Source organism: Octopus bimaculoides, chromosome 19 (assembly GCF_046866305.1).
Source record: "Octopus bimaculoides isolate indiv1 chromosome 19, ASM4686630v1, whole genome shotgun sequence".
NCBI lineage: Eukaryota > Metazoa > Mollusca > Cephalopoda > Octopoda > Octopodidae > Octopus > Octopus bimaculoides.
Window position 1 is genome coordinate 29,758,724 of NC_142946.1, and position 16,151 is coordinate 29,774,874.

At 41.5% G+C, this 16,151-nt stretch overlaps 1 protein-coding gene across 1 annotated transcript in view; it reads right to left on the reverse strand.

The window, feature by feature from the left end:
* The window catches only part of LOC106869968 (uncharacterized), a 252,719-nt gene that overhangs the window by 130,571 nt on the left and 105,997 nt on the right, over window positions 1–16,151 (reverse strand). Inside the window, exon 5 of the mRNA XM_052974843.2 lies at window positions 2,808–2,935. Within this exon, the coding sequence (XP_052830803.1) occupies window positions 2,808–2,935 (128 nt within the window). The remainder of the gene's footprint in view (window positions 1–2,807; window positions 2,936–16,151) is intronic.

Below are 16,151 nucleotides of genomic sequence, written 5' to 3' on the forward strand. Positions count from 1 at the left end.
ATCCTCTCCATACATGGTACATATCTTCCTGCTGGTTTCTTGCCTTTTTTTTTAAATGTTTGTTTTAGTTCTCCATTTCCATTTCTGTAAGATACCTCCATCAATTCTTTTGCAACCAGCAAATATCCAAATAAATAAATCTTTCAAAAATGATGATGCCTATTTACTTTTGAGATGTCTGCATCTTTTTATGTATGTACCTGCACAAATGTTGATATTCCATGCTTGTCACCAGTTGAGTAAAGTTGAGGTGAAGCTGGCACTCTTCATTATCATTATAACCAGTCAGTTTGTGCTTTTGAAGAACAAAGTGACTGGTCCATGTTTGAAAACAGTTAAGTATTGGTGGCAGGAAGAGTTTTTACCTGTAAAATTCTGCTTGAAATAACTACCTCCAACCCATGTTAGCATGGAAAAACCCAAGTTGAATGAATGAATGTACTTGTGATCAGTGCAGAATGATTTGTAGGTCCCTTGCATGCTTTACGAATTATGAGACATTATCAGCAAAGGGGAAACCAAAATGTGAGATGTTTCTTAATGGGTTTAGGAAGTGATCTTACTTGGTGACAAGTTGACTTCCCCCACACATGCATACATACAAACATACATACATAGTGATTATTACATCTTCACAGATGATTGTTATCTCCTCGTGCTTCCTTGTTGTCAATAGCATTTCTGATTTTCCATCCATGACCTCTCACATGATTGTTCAGTCCTGTTGCAGATCGGTATAGTTTGAAGTGTAGGTGACAGATGAAAGTTGTAACTTACAGTGTGCTTCCAACTGGTTAGGTCTGCACATGTTGCCTACTTTTCTATCACCATAGGACTTTCAGTAGATGGAATGACAAATGAGGTCATCCTAAAGAGACATCTGTTCATCATTTTGAATTATAGTAATAAACACTTGTACAACACAAGTACCACCTTCTTTTTATATCAGTGTCTCTCTCTCTCTCCAAGAAGGATACTGTGACAATAGCTAGGGGTCCCTTACTCCTGGTGGTTTCTGACACCAACCAAGAGTATTTCCGTGTCACTGCACTCAGATGGATTGTCATCACATAAGCTAGTTAACCAATAGTTGGGATCCCAACAGGTGCAACTAGTCTGGGTATGAATAAACCTGGAAACAATAGTGGCTAATAGGTAGTTCCATATTGCTTAAAACCCTGAAACTTCCAAACCAGAGCCCCACTACAGGAAGCAATTTAAAGTCATACCCAGGACAGTACACATACATATGTACATGCATACATACATATACATGCACAAGCACACAAACACATACCTCACATTACATTTCATACATGCATAACAGAAGTCTATTCATGATGAGTAAGACTACCTAAGCCTATTTGACTCTAAGAAACATCTCATATGATTTTTAAGGCCAGCAATGGACCTACAAGTCATTTCACATTGACCACAAGATAGCCTTCCTGCAATAACCCAACTATCTGGATGTTGCAATTTACAATGCCAAGTGAGTTCATTGGCTGAGACACACACACTGCACAAGAGAACATGCTGGTGTCTCTGTGAGCACACTAGTAGCTGAGTGGTCCTGCCTTTGAGAAGACACGATCACACTGGTCACATGAAAGACTCTTTTGCACCCTTGTCAGGGAGAGGGTTCACATCCACCACATGTTTACCAGCACGCTTCAACCCAGTGTATGCAAACCTGTTGTTCTTGAGTTTTTCAACACCAGTAGCAATTAGATTCCTTCACAGCCCCCCCCCCCCCCAACATCTTCTCAGGTGTTAGTATTGATATTGATCTTTTTAAATGTCTTTAGATTGTTTTTGAAATACTTGCATGACTTGCACTGGGGACGTTTTCTTTGCCCCAGCTCATCATACGACTCCTGTTTTGGCAGGCAGGTATCCTCTTAATGGACAAGATGACAAGACCATCTCAGTAGGTGGTTCATAATCATAAACTTGACACTTGTCATTTTCACCAGCTGCAGTGCTCTCATAACAGGCACATGAAATCACCACAAGATCTTCAGGACATTAAATAAAGTACCGCTGGTGGAATTGTTGGATATGCCTGCAGTAGGTTGTCTAGGTCTTACATCCAGACAACAACGCAGTTAAGACACATGCTTTATAGATCTTAACTTCTATTGCTGCTTTGATGTCTGATTGCGAGCAGAGCCTGGATTCAAGCTTTCTGCATGCATCACAGGCCTTAGAAAGTCTATAAATTACCTTATAGACTTGTGAAGTGTACTAAATTTAGATAGTGTGCTACTAAGGGAGACAAATGTATCTACAATTTTGCATATCGTGATGCTGGCATCTACATACAACAGAAAAGGATTTCAACACCTGTTGTTTTACTGCAGTAACAAACTTTCATGGCTCTCATTCATGTTCTGTTATTCTGATGATTGCGATCTTGTAACCCCCACACTGAGCAAGACCTGCAGCTCCTGCTGGAATGCTTTGCAGCTCCATGTGATGAGTTTGGACTTAAGAAGACCACAGTCATGCTACAACCAGCTCTAAGGCAAGTCATATGGCCCACAATCAATATACACCAAGAGTACAAAGTTAAAACTCATGGATACATTTGTCTACCTCAGTAGCACATTATCCAGATTTAACACACACACACTCACACAACACTACATTATAAAATGTCCTTTCGTTTTTTAAGACAGGAGGTGTAATTTGAGTAAGATACAGCTACTAGAATAGAAGCCATATTATACTCAAAGTACAACCATATAGAATATCCTTCATTTACAGATTAGATATACTAAAGTTTATAACCAATGTATACATACCAAATAATCTTGTAATTCTTGTTCTTTTGTAGTGAGACGAAGAACTAAAGTGTTCTCGCGTCGAGCAGCCTCAATATGTTGCTGCTTTAGTTTCTCTTCAGTCTCTTTATTTTCAAAATCTTCCACACCTGTAACAAAAAAGGGAAACATTTTATCTTGGTCACACTACCTTATATGGCATTAATATGTTGTGTCTTTAATCAGCTGATAGCTAAACAATATTATTGTTATTGATATATATTCATCACAAATATGCGGGGGTGACAGAGGGCTTTAGGTCTGATTTTACATTCATTATGGGAAAACACATGTATAATACACTCCCTCTCCTTTCTTGGTGCAATAAACACTACTCAAGTCACTGTTAGACTAGCTAAACAGGAATTTACTGGAAATGACTTCTCCCACATTACAGCATCTGTGGTAATGCTTTCTCATCTGCGTCCCATTTCCACCAAACTTGCTGTCTTCGTACAATTAATTATTTGGTGGTATAACCAACTGAGTTAGCTGGGCCTGTCAATTTGCTCAAGAGAACAGATGACTCCAAACCTGAATGAATGGGCTTCCTTAGCCTAGCCAGGTCATCCATCTAGGAAGGAAACTTCAACATATCATTTATGACAAGGACCTTGCTGTCACTGTCCCAGCTTGTCAGGACACAGTAGATGAACCCAAGATGTAATGGATGGAAGTCAGTAATACACATGTCATCCTAACTAATATTTTGCAGCAGAAAGTGTGAAGACAATCTAGATGCTTCCTTCATCCTAGCATTAGCACCTCATGGACTACATGTTAGTGCATGAGAAAGACTTACACATCTGAATAATACCCATTACAGAGTAACATAAAGACTATTGCTTGCCTTCTTTTCAAGCTTAAACCAAAAACAGAGGTGTTCCAAGGTAGATATTTCACCAATCTGGAGCAGCAAAGCATCTGAGGAAAAGTACAAAGATCACTCAAGTCATAGATTACAAGCCTTGAGCACTTTCACCAGTGCTGCCTCTGCACCATTCTCAACATCTACTGGAATAAATCTGTTACCAACACTGAAGTCCTCAAACAGGCAGAAGACACTAGCATTGTAGTCATACTGCTTTGTTGCAGCTGTATTGCAGGGCAAGTTTCTAGACTGGAAGATAATCACTTACCCAAGATTGTGCTTTAAGTCACACACTCTACTGGCAACCATGACTAAGCAGCATTATAGAAAAAGTACAAGGACTTTCTGGAGAAATCCCTCAGTGCTATCATACTGATCATCCACAAAGGTCAACTATAGCTGTTAACTGCAAGGCTTGGTGACACATCATTCACCAGTTTGTCTTCAAGAATGTATGCAGAGCTGGATTTAAGGAAAAGGAGTACTGAGGATGAACCATGACACAACACAATCAAACCACCTAGAACAGAATTTCTCTTGCACCCATTGTGGGCGGGTCTGCCTCTGTCTCTTTCTGACCTCATCATCCACCAGCAAGCTAGCAGTGAATGTGAACAGCTCCCTTCAGAAATCTTCATCCACAAATATTTTAGTCTAAAAATTAGTATTCATTTCATTATTATATATGTATATCACATTACTTAATAATCAATCAGTGATTAATATATATCCTAAACATTACCAGCTTTATGACAATAATAATCTTACTTAAATTACAAAACTCAACACACACACACACACATTCTCTATTCCATGCATTTGCCTCATCCACTAGTTTTAACCATTTGCTACTCTCCTTTTACACTCTTGCAAACAAACTCATCCTCAATTCTGTCACTTTTTTCTCTTTATCCCATCTTATACCCCGAAAATACACCCTGGCACCTCATCTCCAGCATTCTCTTTCTAACTCGAAACAGCAAGACATCTATTCATGTTACTTTATCATACTTTAGCCTCTGAACACTTGGCATGAGGCCACCACAACACAATCAAGGGATCTTGTCTTGTGGGATACTTGATAACCTTACTAGTTGATTTGAGAACCAAAATTCACTCACACACTGTATTTTTGGTATGAGGTCTCTGGCCAGATGTCCTTTCCTATCATCTAAGTGGTTGGTTGTAGGAGTGCAGAACAGCAATAGAAAAGGGTGTTGAGAGTAGTAGCTTTTAATGAAAAGTGACATGGAGTGATGACCAATAGTAAAGATGGGTGATGATAGGGGATATTAAATATGGACAGATCCAAAGCCCTTTCTTATTACACAGGTGTCGTGATGGAATGAGGCATTAGTAGAAGACAAAGTAGTAGTGAATTTAAGACCACTTGGTTAAGTTATATATGTATGCGTGTGTGTGTGTATATATATATATATATATATATATATATATATATATATATATGTATGTGTGTGTGTGTGTGTGTGTATGTGTGTATACATGTGTATATATATATATACATGTGTATATATATATATATGTGTGTGTGTGTGTGTGTGTGTATATGTATGTGTGTATACATGTGTATATATGTCTGTGTGTGTAGTGTATGTGTGATTTATATATATAGGGGAGAATTCACAAAAAAACAAAAGACGAAGACAGGTGTAAACAACAAACAGATGTATTAGTTTAACGCTCGTGAAGAGAAAAAGTCTTTAACGTTTCGAGCCTATGCTCTTCCAGAGAAAGGAACACAGAAAGAAATAAGGAGAGAAAATAAAGAATGTGTAGTGGCTAGTGATCTCTCATGGTGAATGCCGGACAGAGGGATCACACAGGAGAGCTAGGAAGAAGGGGAGATAATAAAGTAGTGGTGATTCCAACAGGAAGATGCGCGTGTGTATAAGAGAGCATGTATGTGTGTGTGGAAGAGGGCTGGGAAGTGGTCAGTGCTAGTGTATGCGTGGTGGTGTGATGTGATGTAATGTGGTAAGGTGGTATATGGTGTAGTGGTGTGGTGGTGTTGGGATGTGGGGGAGGAAAGAGTGGGGGTAGAGGTGGGATATGTGGGAGTGAGTGTAAGGGATGGGGTGGGGTGGGATGGGTAGGGAAGGTGGGATTTGGATCGTGTGGGGGTGGGGTTATGAGGGAGGGGTGATGAAGGGAGAGTGGGAAGGGAGAAGGTGGGTGAGAGGAAGTAGGTGTGAGAAGGAGAGAGGAGAGGGGAGGAGAGTTGAGCCCATGTGAAGCGAAGATTAATCCCTGTCCACGGCACACAGGGGTCCGGATGGCCCCTGTGCAAGGACAATCCGAACACAGACAGGTGTTGCAAAGAGTGACCGGTTGAGCAGAAATTGCGTGATACCAGGGTGTCATTGCCAAGTCGGATGTCTCGGCGGTGTCCCGCGAACCAGTCAGCCAAGTGGCGTCCCGTTTGCCCAATGTATAGAGAAGGGCTGAGAGAGCAGGAGATGCAGTAGATGAAATTGGTAGAAGTGTAGGTAAAGGGGTCGGTGATATGATAGGGTCGATGATGGGTGATGGTGAGGAGGGTGATGTTGGAGAGGTAAGGGTAAGTGCGGCAGCGTGGGTAATATATATATATATATATATTTATAATTGTTAAAGAGGACAACAAACATTAAGGCAAGGCAGACACCTCAAGTTGTATGCAATATTATTATTGGAAAAAATAAAAAGTCTGACAGCTGTTTCTGGGATACCTCTTGAGTATGGGATATTCTGTCATCAGAGACAAATAGGGAAAATGAGAATGTTATATATTAATGAGATGACGACATAGAGTAAAAGAATAAGGTGATGGAAAGAAAGAAGAAAAAGAAACATAAAAGTTCATAATTCAACTTTGTAAAGTTATAAAAACAAGGCCATGAGCCCTTAGGTGTAATCCTGTGTAGATCCAGGTGGGTTAAAATCTTCATATAGCAGACATTCTGAGAAAAAAGATGTGAGCATATCAATGTTCAATAACAGAATGGTAGCGGAGGTGGCTATTAAGCAGTAAAGGGAAAGGAAAAAAAAATAGAGAGGTAGATAGAGTGAGGGGTGGGGGTGGGAGGGGGAATTTAAGGATTGGCTATAGGATAAAGTTAGGTGTATAGGTGTATGGTGTCTAAGAATTCTGTATGGGGTAGCTGAGAAGATAGGAGAAAGGATGAGGTAGAGGAAGATAGGGTAAAAAAATACAGCAAAATGAAAAGAATTTAGAGAGAGTAGTAGATGTCTGTGGTTGTCTTAAAGTCTAAAGTTGTTCGGGAGAAAGTTTAGTAGTAACTGCTTGTGTTCATTTTTAGCAATGAGTATGGGTATGTAGGTAGTCAAGAATGGAAGAGCTAGTTGAATGTTAAATTATTTATGAGTGGGAGTTAGAGTTAGGGGATTTATTGGGTTACGGTTTAAAAATGAAGGATAAATTAAAGAATTAATATTTATCTGATAGTGTGATGAAGTAAGGTAGATAGAAGAGAGGTAAGATATAGGTAGAATTAAGAGTTATAGAGATATAGAAGGGGTATGTGTTAATGATCATAGGGGTTTGTATGTGGGTGACATTCGTGAGGAGGAGCTTACATTTAGATATATGAAAGAATTTAAAAGTGCGGAAGAATTTGTGCTTACATGTAGTGAAGGCCTAGTATTTATTAAGCAGTTGTGGTGAGTTGTGTGTGTGTGTGTGTGTGTGTGTGTGTGTGTGTGTGTATACGAGGAGGTACCCAAAAGTAAGTGGAAACGTTTTCTGTGGGATAAGCCCCATGTAGTTCAGGCTTCCGCTACTAGAAGCCGCCCTCAGGTATCAGTCTGCTGATTGGCAAAGGCAAGTTGGGTCATTCTGTCATGCAGTGCGTCTTTGTTTCCCAGTGCTTTTCCCCTGGTCATCAATTTTGCTGATGGCTGAAATGAAGGAACAGCATGCTTCCCTGCAATTCTGTTTCCAGCTGGGAAAAAATGGCAGCTGAAACAGTTGTCATGCTTTAAACCACTTACAAGGGTGCTGCCATGAGCAAAACACAAGTTTACAAGTGGTTTTTACGCTTTAAAAATGGTCACTTATCACTTGAAGACCAACCATGTTCAGGGCGACTGTTGACCTCCCAATCAAATGAAAACATCACAAAAATTCATGAACTGATCTTGGATGACCTTTGCCAGACAATTGATGAACTTGTTGATGACTGGTGTGTCCTGGAACTCCTGTCAACGAATTCTGAATGAAGATTGCGAATGAAAAGAGTTACAGCAAAATTTGTGCCTCACTTTCTCAAGGACGAGCAAAAGCAGTCATGACTGAATGTGTGTCATGAACTGAAAGAACAACTGGAAGTTGATCTGGACCTTTTTTGTTTGAAGGTCATTACTGGTGATGAAAGCTGGTGGTCTGGAATTTGCATATGTGGAAGAGGTGAAGAAAAAAATTGACAGAAGCTTTAAAAGGCATAACTTTACAAAAGTTCCTAGATCAAACAATGGAAAATGCGTCTGGACCGATGCATTGCTTCAAATGGAGAATACTTTGAAGGCAATAAAGGTGTAAAAACATGTAAAACTAAGTGAATGTTGCAAAATTCAGCCTTCCTTTGGGTACCCACTCATGTATATATGTGTAAGTATGTATGTATGTATGTGTGTGTGTGTACATTACAAAGATGTGGGGTGGAGTGAAAGCATTTGAAGAGGCCAGGATAACACGAGTAAGACTCAAAAGAGATCTAAGGAAGAATGTAACAATTAAGAAGGTAAATGACAATGACCTTTTTGTGTACAGTTTGTGACAGACCATGCCTGTCTTTTGCTGAGCTCAAACCTCCTCTGTGAACGCATGGAAAACGAACCTCCACCAACTATTCTGCCTATATATCTGTGCACACCTTTGAATGTAGTGTATGCCAGAAGGTCTGCAAATCCAACAGAGGCCTCAAAAGACATTTTAAGATCCACAAAGAGCAGAACTTATCTGCAGCTCTTCGTGGTCCAAATCGGAGGTGCAATCTATGTGGGTGTCTTTTCAGAATATTGTCTGGTTTAAAAACCCACGTCATATGCCATGATGGTGCTAAGGTGTAGGTACAGGAGGTGGTCAAACACTGCATAAGGAGTAGACAACAACCATGTATGCATGTGTATGTATATATATATATATATATATATATAGGCACAGGAGTGTCTGTGAAGTAGCTTGCTTCCCAACCACATGGTTCCGGGTTCAGTTCTACTGTGTGGCACCTTGGGTAAGTGTCTTCTACCATATCCTCGGGCCGACCAAAGCCTTGTGAGTAGTCGGAGTAGATTTGGTAGATGGAAACTGAAAGACGCCCGTTGTATATAGACGGAAACTGAAAGACGCCTGTCGTATATATATGTATATATGTGTGTGTGTGTGTGTGTTTTTGTCCCCCCAACATTGCTTGACATCCGATGCTGGTGTGTTTACGTTCTCGTAACTTAGAGGTTCAGCAAAAGTGACTGATAGAATATGTACAAGGCTTACAAAGAATAAGTCCTGGGGTTAATTTGCTGGTGCTCCAGCATGGCTGCAGTCAAATGACTGAAACAAGTAAAAGAGAAAAAGAATTAAAATATATATATATATATATATATATGTATATACTAGCTGGTGTACCCGCTAATTCCCAGGGGTAAAGATGTTCTATTGAAATGCCTTATTACTCTGATATAAGAAAGCAATTTTGTTATAACTGCCACAAAAGGTGTATTTTCCGTCAGGAAAAAGTACAAAAAACTGTCAGCTGGAGGAGGGAGAGATTGTTGGAGAGTGGTTTTCGGAGGATGGTGAGAAAGATTGTTGGAGGTTGGTAAAAGCGGTTGTTGAGAGGCAAAGACATTATTCTGCTTAGCGAAGGCATCTGGAAATGTATAACTGCTGTCATTCACAGAAAAACTATTGTTTTATCATGAGAAAGGTGCTGTTGAAGTGTTAAGTGAAATTTGGCAATTGAGGATCAAATCCACGCTATGCCTGCATGAAGCCACCACAAATATGTTGTGGAATAAAAAATCTGTCTACTGTCATGGAAAAAGTGCAACTGTAAAAATTATCGGAGTAATTGGCATTAAAAAAGTATGTATGTATAGAAATGTATGAATGAAGTCTTTAATGTTTAAGATTCAAATTAAGGAAGTGCAATAATAATGTTTAGCAGTTCATAACTTTGAGTAGTGAAATGCACAATATTGATTGCTTCGCAAAATCTGCAGGTGGTATGGGTTATTTCCCTTGGATTGTTTAAATAAAATATTAGTAATATGTAGTAGATAGAAGGATTCATTGGAGAGGCACAATTATTGATTTTTTTCAACAATCTAAGTATGTCATGAAGTTTCCAGACATGAGTTCTACTCATGTGTCAAATAAAGCATAAAAGTGATATTGTCTGCAAAAATTAGAAATAGGACAAAAAAAAAAATCAATATTCAAAGTAATCGAACATAAACCATGAAATGGGTTATTTCTCTTGAGTGTTTAAAAAATAAATTTTATATGAGGTAGATATAAAGGTCTCTTCCAGGGGCTGTATCATCGATTTTTTCAACAATCTAAGTATGTCACGAGGTTTCCAGACATGAGTTCTAGTCACATGTCAAGTTTCATCAAAATCAGTAAAACGATGTAGGAGAAGTTAGCGAACAACGCCAGAAACAAACACACACTGATTTTCCACATATGTAGTAGATATATATATGTATGTATGTTTATTTTTATTTATTTATGCGCTTCAGCCAAGTGGCTGTGGTCGTGCTGGAGCACCACCATGACTTTCCATCTTCATGCTGTGCTCTCTTCACGTTCCTTGCATGGTTCTTCTCTGCAACCTGATGTGTGTATGTATATATGCATATATATATATATATATATATATATATATATATATATATATATATATACAAGAATAAGGGCAGAGAATCGTCAATTAATAATAGAATTAATAATTAACAATTTTGCCAAGTAGTTCAGTATGAAAAAAACCTTTATCGGTAAAACTATTTATCATCATAAATATACAGGGATTAGCAATTGAGTTGCTTCTCCAGCATACTGAAAATTTAGAAATAGCAGTCAAAGAACTACTGATTCCAAACTACAAATTTTTCTCTAAAGCGGATGGCGATATTTATGGCACACACATATATATATATATATATATATATATATATATATGTATCTGCGGGACAACCTGTTGAAAGCCACCGACCAGATCTGTGGCTGGTGTAAGGTCCCCTCTCGACCCAGAGTAACGTGGTGGTGGTGGAACAAGGAGGTAGACAGGGCTATTAGACAAAAGAAACAGGCTTGGAAGGACTGGAAGAACGGTGGTAGCAGGGAATTGTACCAATGTGCCAGAAGGGAGGCTAGGCGACAGGTTTATTTAGCCAGAGGGGAAGCAGATAAGAAAAGATTTGCCAATGTTCTGCGCCGTGAGGACCAAAGACTCGAGGTATTTCGTGTTGCAAGACAGTGTAGGAGAGAGAATAGTGATGTCGTAGGAGAGAAATGTGTTCGCATGGATGATGGTACGCTTGCACTAAATGAGGCTGCAATGAAAGAGGTTTGGAGATGCCACTACGATAGATTACTTAATAAAGAGAATGAATGGGAGGAAGAGAGCCTGCCGTATGTCGACCCAATAGAGGGACCAGCTATCCGAGTTGATAGTACCAGGGTAGATAAAGCAATTAAGAGTATGAAGACAGGGAAAGCCCCCGGCCCATCAGGAATCACTGCAGAGATGCTCAAAATATCTGGCAGTGTTGGCTACAGCCTAGTCACCCGTATTACGAACCAGGTGTTACACGAAGGAGTCATACCCAATGACTGGTGTAGCAGCACCATAGTCAACTGCTACAAAGGTAAAGGTGACGCTTTAGATACAAATAATTACAGAGGCATCAAGCTGTTAGATCAGGTTATGAAAGTTACAGAGAGGGTCATAGCCCAACGAATTAGGGAGCGAATCAATTTAGATGAGATGCAGTTTGGGTTCGTGTCAGGTAAAAGCACTACTGATGCCATATTTCTAGTAAGACAGCTGCAGGAGAAATACCTAGCCAAGGATAAACCTCTGTACCTGGCTTTCGTTGACATGGAGAAAGCCTTTGACAGGGTCCCCCGATCCCTTATCTGGTGGTCAATGAGGAAACTTGTGATAGAAGAATGGTTAGTGAGAGCTGTGCGAGCCATGTACAGAGATGCTGTCTGTGAGGTGAGGGTTGGCAACGAGTACAGTGAAGAATTCTGGGTAGAGGTAGGGTTCCACCAAGGTTCAGTCCTCCAGGCAATAACAGAGGAATTCAAGACAGGATGCCCCTGGGAGCTCCTCTATGCTGATGACCTTGCACTAATTGCTGAGTCACTATCAGAACTAGAGAAGTTTCAGGTGTGGAAGCAAGGACTCTCACTCAGAGTAAAAGGCAGACTGTATGACGCATGCGTACGAACAGCCATGCTACATGGCAGTGAAACATGGGCTGTAACTGCTGAGGACATGCGTAAGCTCACAAGGAATGAAGCCAGTATGCTCCGTTGGATGTGTAATGTCAATGTGAATACCCGTCAGAGTGTAAGTATCTTGAGAGAAAAGCTGAACATGAGAAGCATCAGTTGTGGTGTGCAAGAAAGACGATTGCGCTGGTATGGACATGTGGTGAGAATGGATGAGGATAGCTGCCTGAAAAAGTGCCACACCCTAACAGTTGAGGGAACCCATGGAAGAGGTAGGCCCAGGAAGACCTGGGCTGAGGTGGTGAGGCAAGACCTTCGTACATTGGGCCTCACCGAGGCGATGACTACTGACCGAGACCTTTGGAAATATGCTGTGCGTGAGAAGACCCAGCAAGCCAAGTAAGATCGTTGCCAGTGCCCCTGGACTGGCTCTTGTGCGGGTGGCACATAAGATGCACCATTTTAAGCGTGGCCGTTGCCAGTACCACCTGACTGGCCTTCGTAGGATTTTCGAGCGAGATCGTTGCCAGTGCCCCTGGACTGGCTTGTGTGGGTGGCACATAAAAGACACCATTTCGAGCCTGGCCGTTGCCAGTATCGCCTGACTGGCCTTCGTGCACCTACTACACTCTCTGAGTAGTTGGCGTTAGGAAGGGCATCCAGCTGTAGAAACTGTGCTAAATTTAGATTGGAGCCTGGTGTTGCCATCCGGTTTCACCAGTCCTCAGTCAAATCGTCCAACCCATGCTAGCATGGAAAGCGGACGTTAAACGATGATGATATATATATATATCATCATCATCATCATCATCATCATCGTTTAACGTTCGCTTTCCATGCTAGCATGGGTTGGACGATTTGACTGAGGACTGGTGAAACCGGATGGCAACACCAGGCTCCAATCTAATTTGGCACAGTTTCTACAGCTGGATGCCCTTCCTAACGCCAACCACTCAGAGAGTGTAGTGGGTGCTTTTACGTGTCACCCGCACGAAAACGGCCACACTCGAAATGGTGTCTTTTATGTGCCACCCGCACAAGAGCCAGTCCAGGGGCACTGGCAACGATCTTGCTTGAAAACCCTACAAAGTCCAGTCAGGCGGTACTGGCAACGGTCACGCTCAAGATGCTACATCTTATGTGCCATCTGCACAAGAGCCAGTCCAGGGGCACTGGCAACGATCTCACTTGGCTTGCCGGGTCTTCTCACGCACAGCACATTTCCAAAGGTCTCGGTCAGTAGTCATCCCCTCGGCGAGGCCCAATGTTCGAAGGTCTTGCCTCACCACCTCAGCCCAGGTCTTCCTGGGCCTACCTCTTCCACAGGTTCCCTCAACTGTTAGGGTGTGGAACTTTTTCACGCAGTTATCCTCATTCATTCTCACCACATGTCCAAACCAGCGCAATCGTCTCTCTTGCACACCACAACTGATGCTTCTTATGTTCAGCTTTTCTCTCAAGATACTTACACTCTGACGGGTATGCACATTGACATTACACATACAGCGGAGCATACTCGCTTCATTCCTTGCGAGCTTACGCATGTCCTCAGCAGTTACAGCCCATGTTTCACTGCCATGTAGCATGGCTGTTCGTACACATGCGTCATACAGTCTGCCTTTTACTCTGAGTGAGAGTCCCTTTGTCGCCGGCAGAGGTAAGAGCTCTCTAAACTTTGCCCAGGCTATTCTTATTCTAGCAGCTACACTTTCAGCGCACCCACCCCCACTACTAACTTGGTCGCCCAGATAGCGGAAGCTATCAACTACCTCTAGTTTTTCTCCCTGGAATGAGATAGAAGTTGTTTCCTGTTTGTTTACACTGTTTATTGCACCTGAACATCTGCCACATACAAAAACTAACTTCCTAGTTAATCTGCCTTTGATATTGCTGCACCTCTTATGTGTCCATAGCTTGCACCGGGTACATCGTTTCGAGTTACTACCTACTCCTTTTCTGCATACTGAGCAGGGCCATCTACCTGAAGGGGTTTGTGTTTTATCTACCTTCCTACTTATTAGGATTTTGGTTTTTGCTAGGTTGACTCTAAGGCCCTTCGATTCTAGTCCTTGCTTCCACACCTGAAACTTCTCCTCTAGTTCTGATAGTGACTCCGCAATTAGTGCAAGGTCATCAGCATAGAGGAGCTCCCCGGGGCAACCTGTCTTGAATTCCTCTGTGATCGCCTGTAGGGCTATGATAAATAGGAGGGGGCTGAGGACGGAACCTTGGTGGACCCCTACCTCTACCCGGAATTCATTACTGTACTCATTTCCAACCCTCACCTTACTGGCAGCATCTCTGTACATGGCTCGCACAGCTCTCACTAACCATTCTTCTATCCCAAGTTTCCTCATTGACCACCAGATAAGGGATCGGGGGACCCTGTCAAAGGTTTTTTCCATGTCAACGAAGGCCAGGTACAGAGGTTTATCCTTGGCTAGGTATTTCTCCTGCAGCTGTCTCACTAGAAATATGGCATCAGTGGTGCTTTTACCTGGCACGAACCCAAACTGCATCTCATCTAAATTGATTCGCTCCCTAATTAGTTGGGCTATGACCCTCTCCGTAACTTTCATAACCTGATCTAACAGCTTGATGCCTCATATATATATATATATATAGTAAATCCCAAAAAGAACAAACACAAAAACATAACAACGCAAGGACGTGATACATGTAATGTATTAGCAGATGCTGAGGGAAGGAAAGAAATATATATGTATGTATGTATGTATGTATGTATGTATGTATGTATATATCATCATCATCGTTTAACGTCCGCTTTCCATGCTAGCATGGGTTGGACGATTTGACTGAGGACTGGTGAAACCGGATGGCAACACCAGGCTCCAGTCTGATTTGGCAGAGTTTCTACAGCTGGATGCCCTTCCTAACGCCAACCACTCAGAGAGTGTAGTGGGTGCTTTTACGTGTCACCCGCACGAAAACGGCCACGCTCGAAATGGTGTCTTTTATGTGCCACCCGCACAAGCCAGTCCAGGGGCACTGGCAACGATCTCGCTCGAAAATCCTACAGGAGCCAGTCAGGCGGTACTGGCAACGGCCACGCTCAAAATGGTGCATCTCATGTGCCACCCGCACAAGAACCAGTCCAGGGGCACTGGCAACGATCTTACTTGGCTTGCCGGGTCTTCTCACGCACAGCCCATTTCCAAAGGTCTCGGTCCGTAGTCATCGCCTCGGTGAGGCCCAATGTACGAAGGTCTTGCCTCACCACCTCAGCCCAGGTCTTCCTGGGCCTACCTCTTCCACGGGTTCCCTCAACCGTTAGGGTGTGGCACTTTTTCACGCAGCTATCCTCATCCATTCTCACCACATGTCCATACCAGCGCAATCGTCTCTCTTGCACGCCACAACTGATGCTTCTAATGTTCAGCTTTTCTCTCAAGATACTTACACTCTGACGGGTATTCACATTGACATTACACATCCAACGGAGCATACTGGCTATATATATATATATATATATATATATATATATATAATAATATTATTAGGGACAAAATCCAAAATTACAGGTAAAAAACTCAATTAAAATCAATTTATAAAAAATTAAAATTAAATTGAGCCTTATAGATAAAGTATATATAAAATTGGTTATTTTCCCTAAAACTATATATATATATATATATATATATATATACACACATACAAGGTTGTATCAAAAAGTTCCAAGACTAATTCTATAGTGCACCAACAGACGGCAGCATATGGTTGCGTACGCAGTGAGAGCTAGCACTGACCTTCATGAGGCAGTGCCAAGTGACATCACTGTTTGCTTTGCAAGTTGTGAAATTTGTGTTTTTGTGATCACATGTATGCCGCAGTCCACGATTTTGTCATGGACAGGAATAAAGAGCCAATATGAAATTTTGTGTTAAATTTGGGAAGGCCTGCTACAGAGCCATTGAGCATGCTTTGGCAAGCTTATGGTAACAAGGTAATGAGT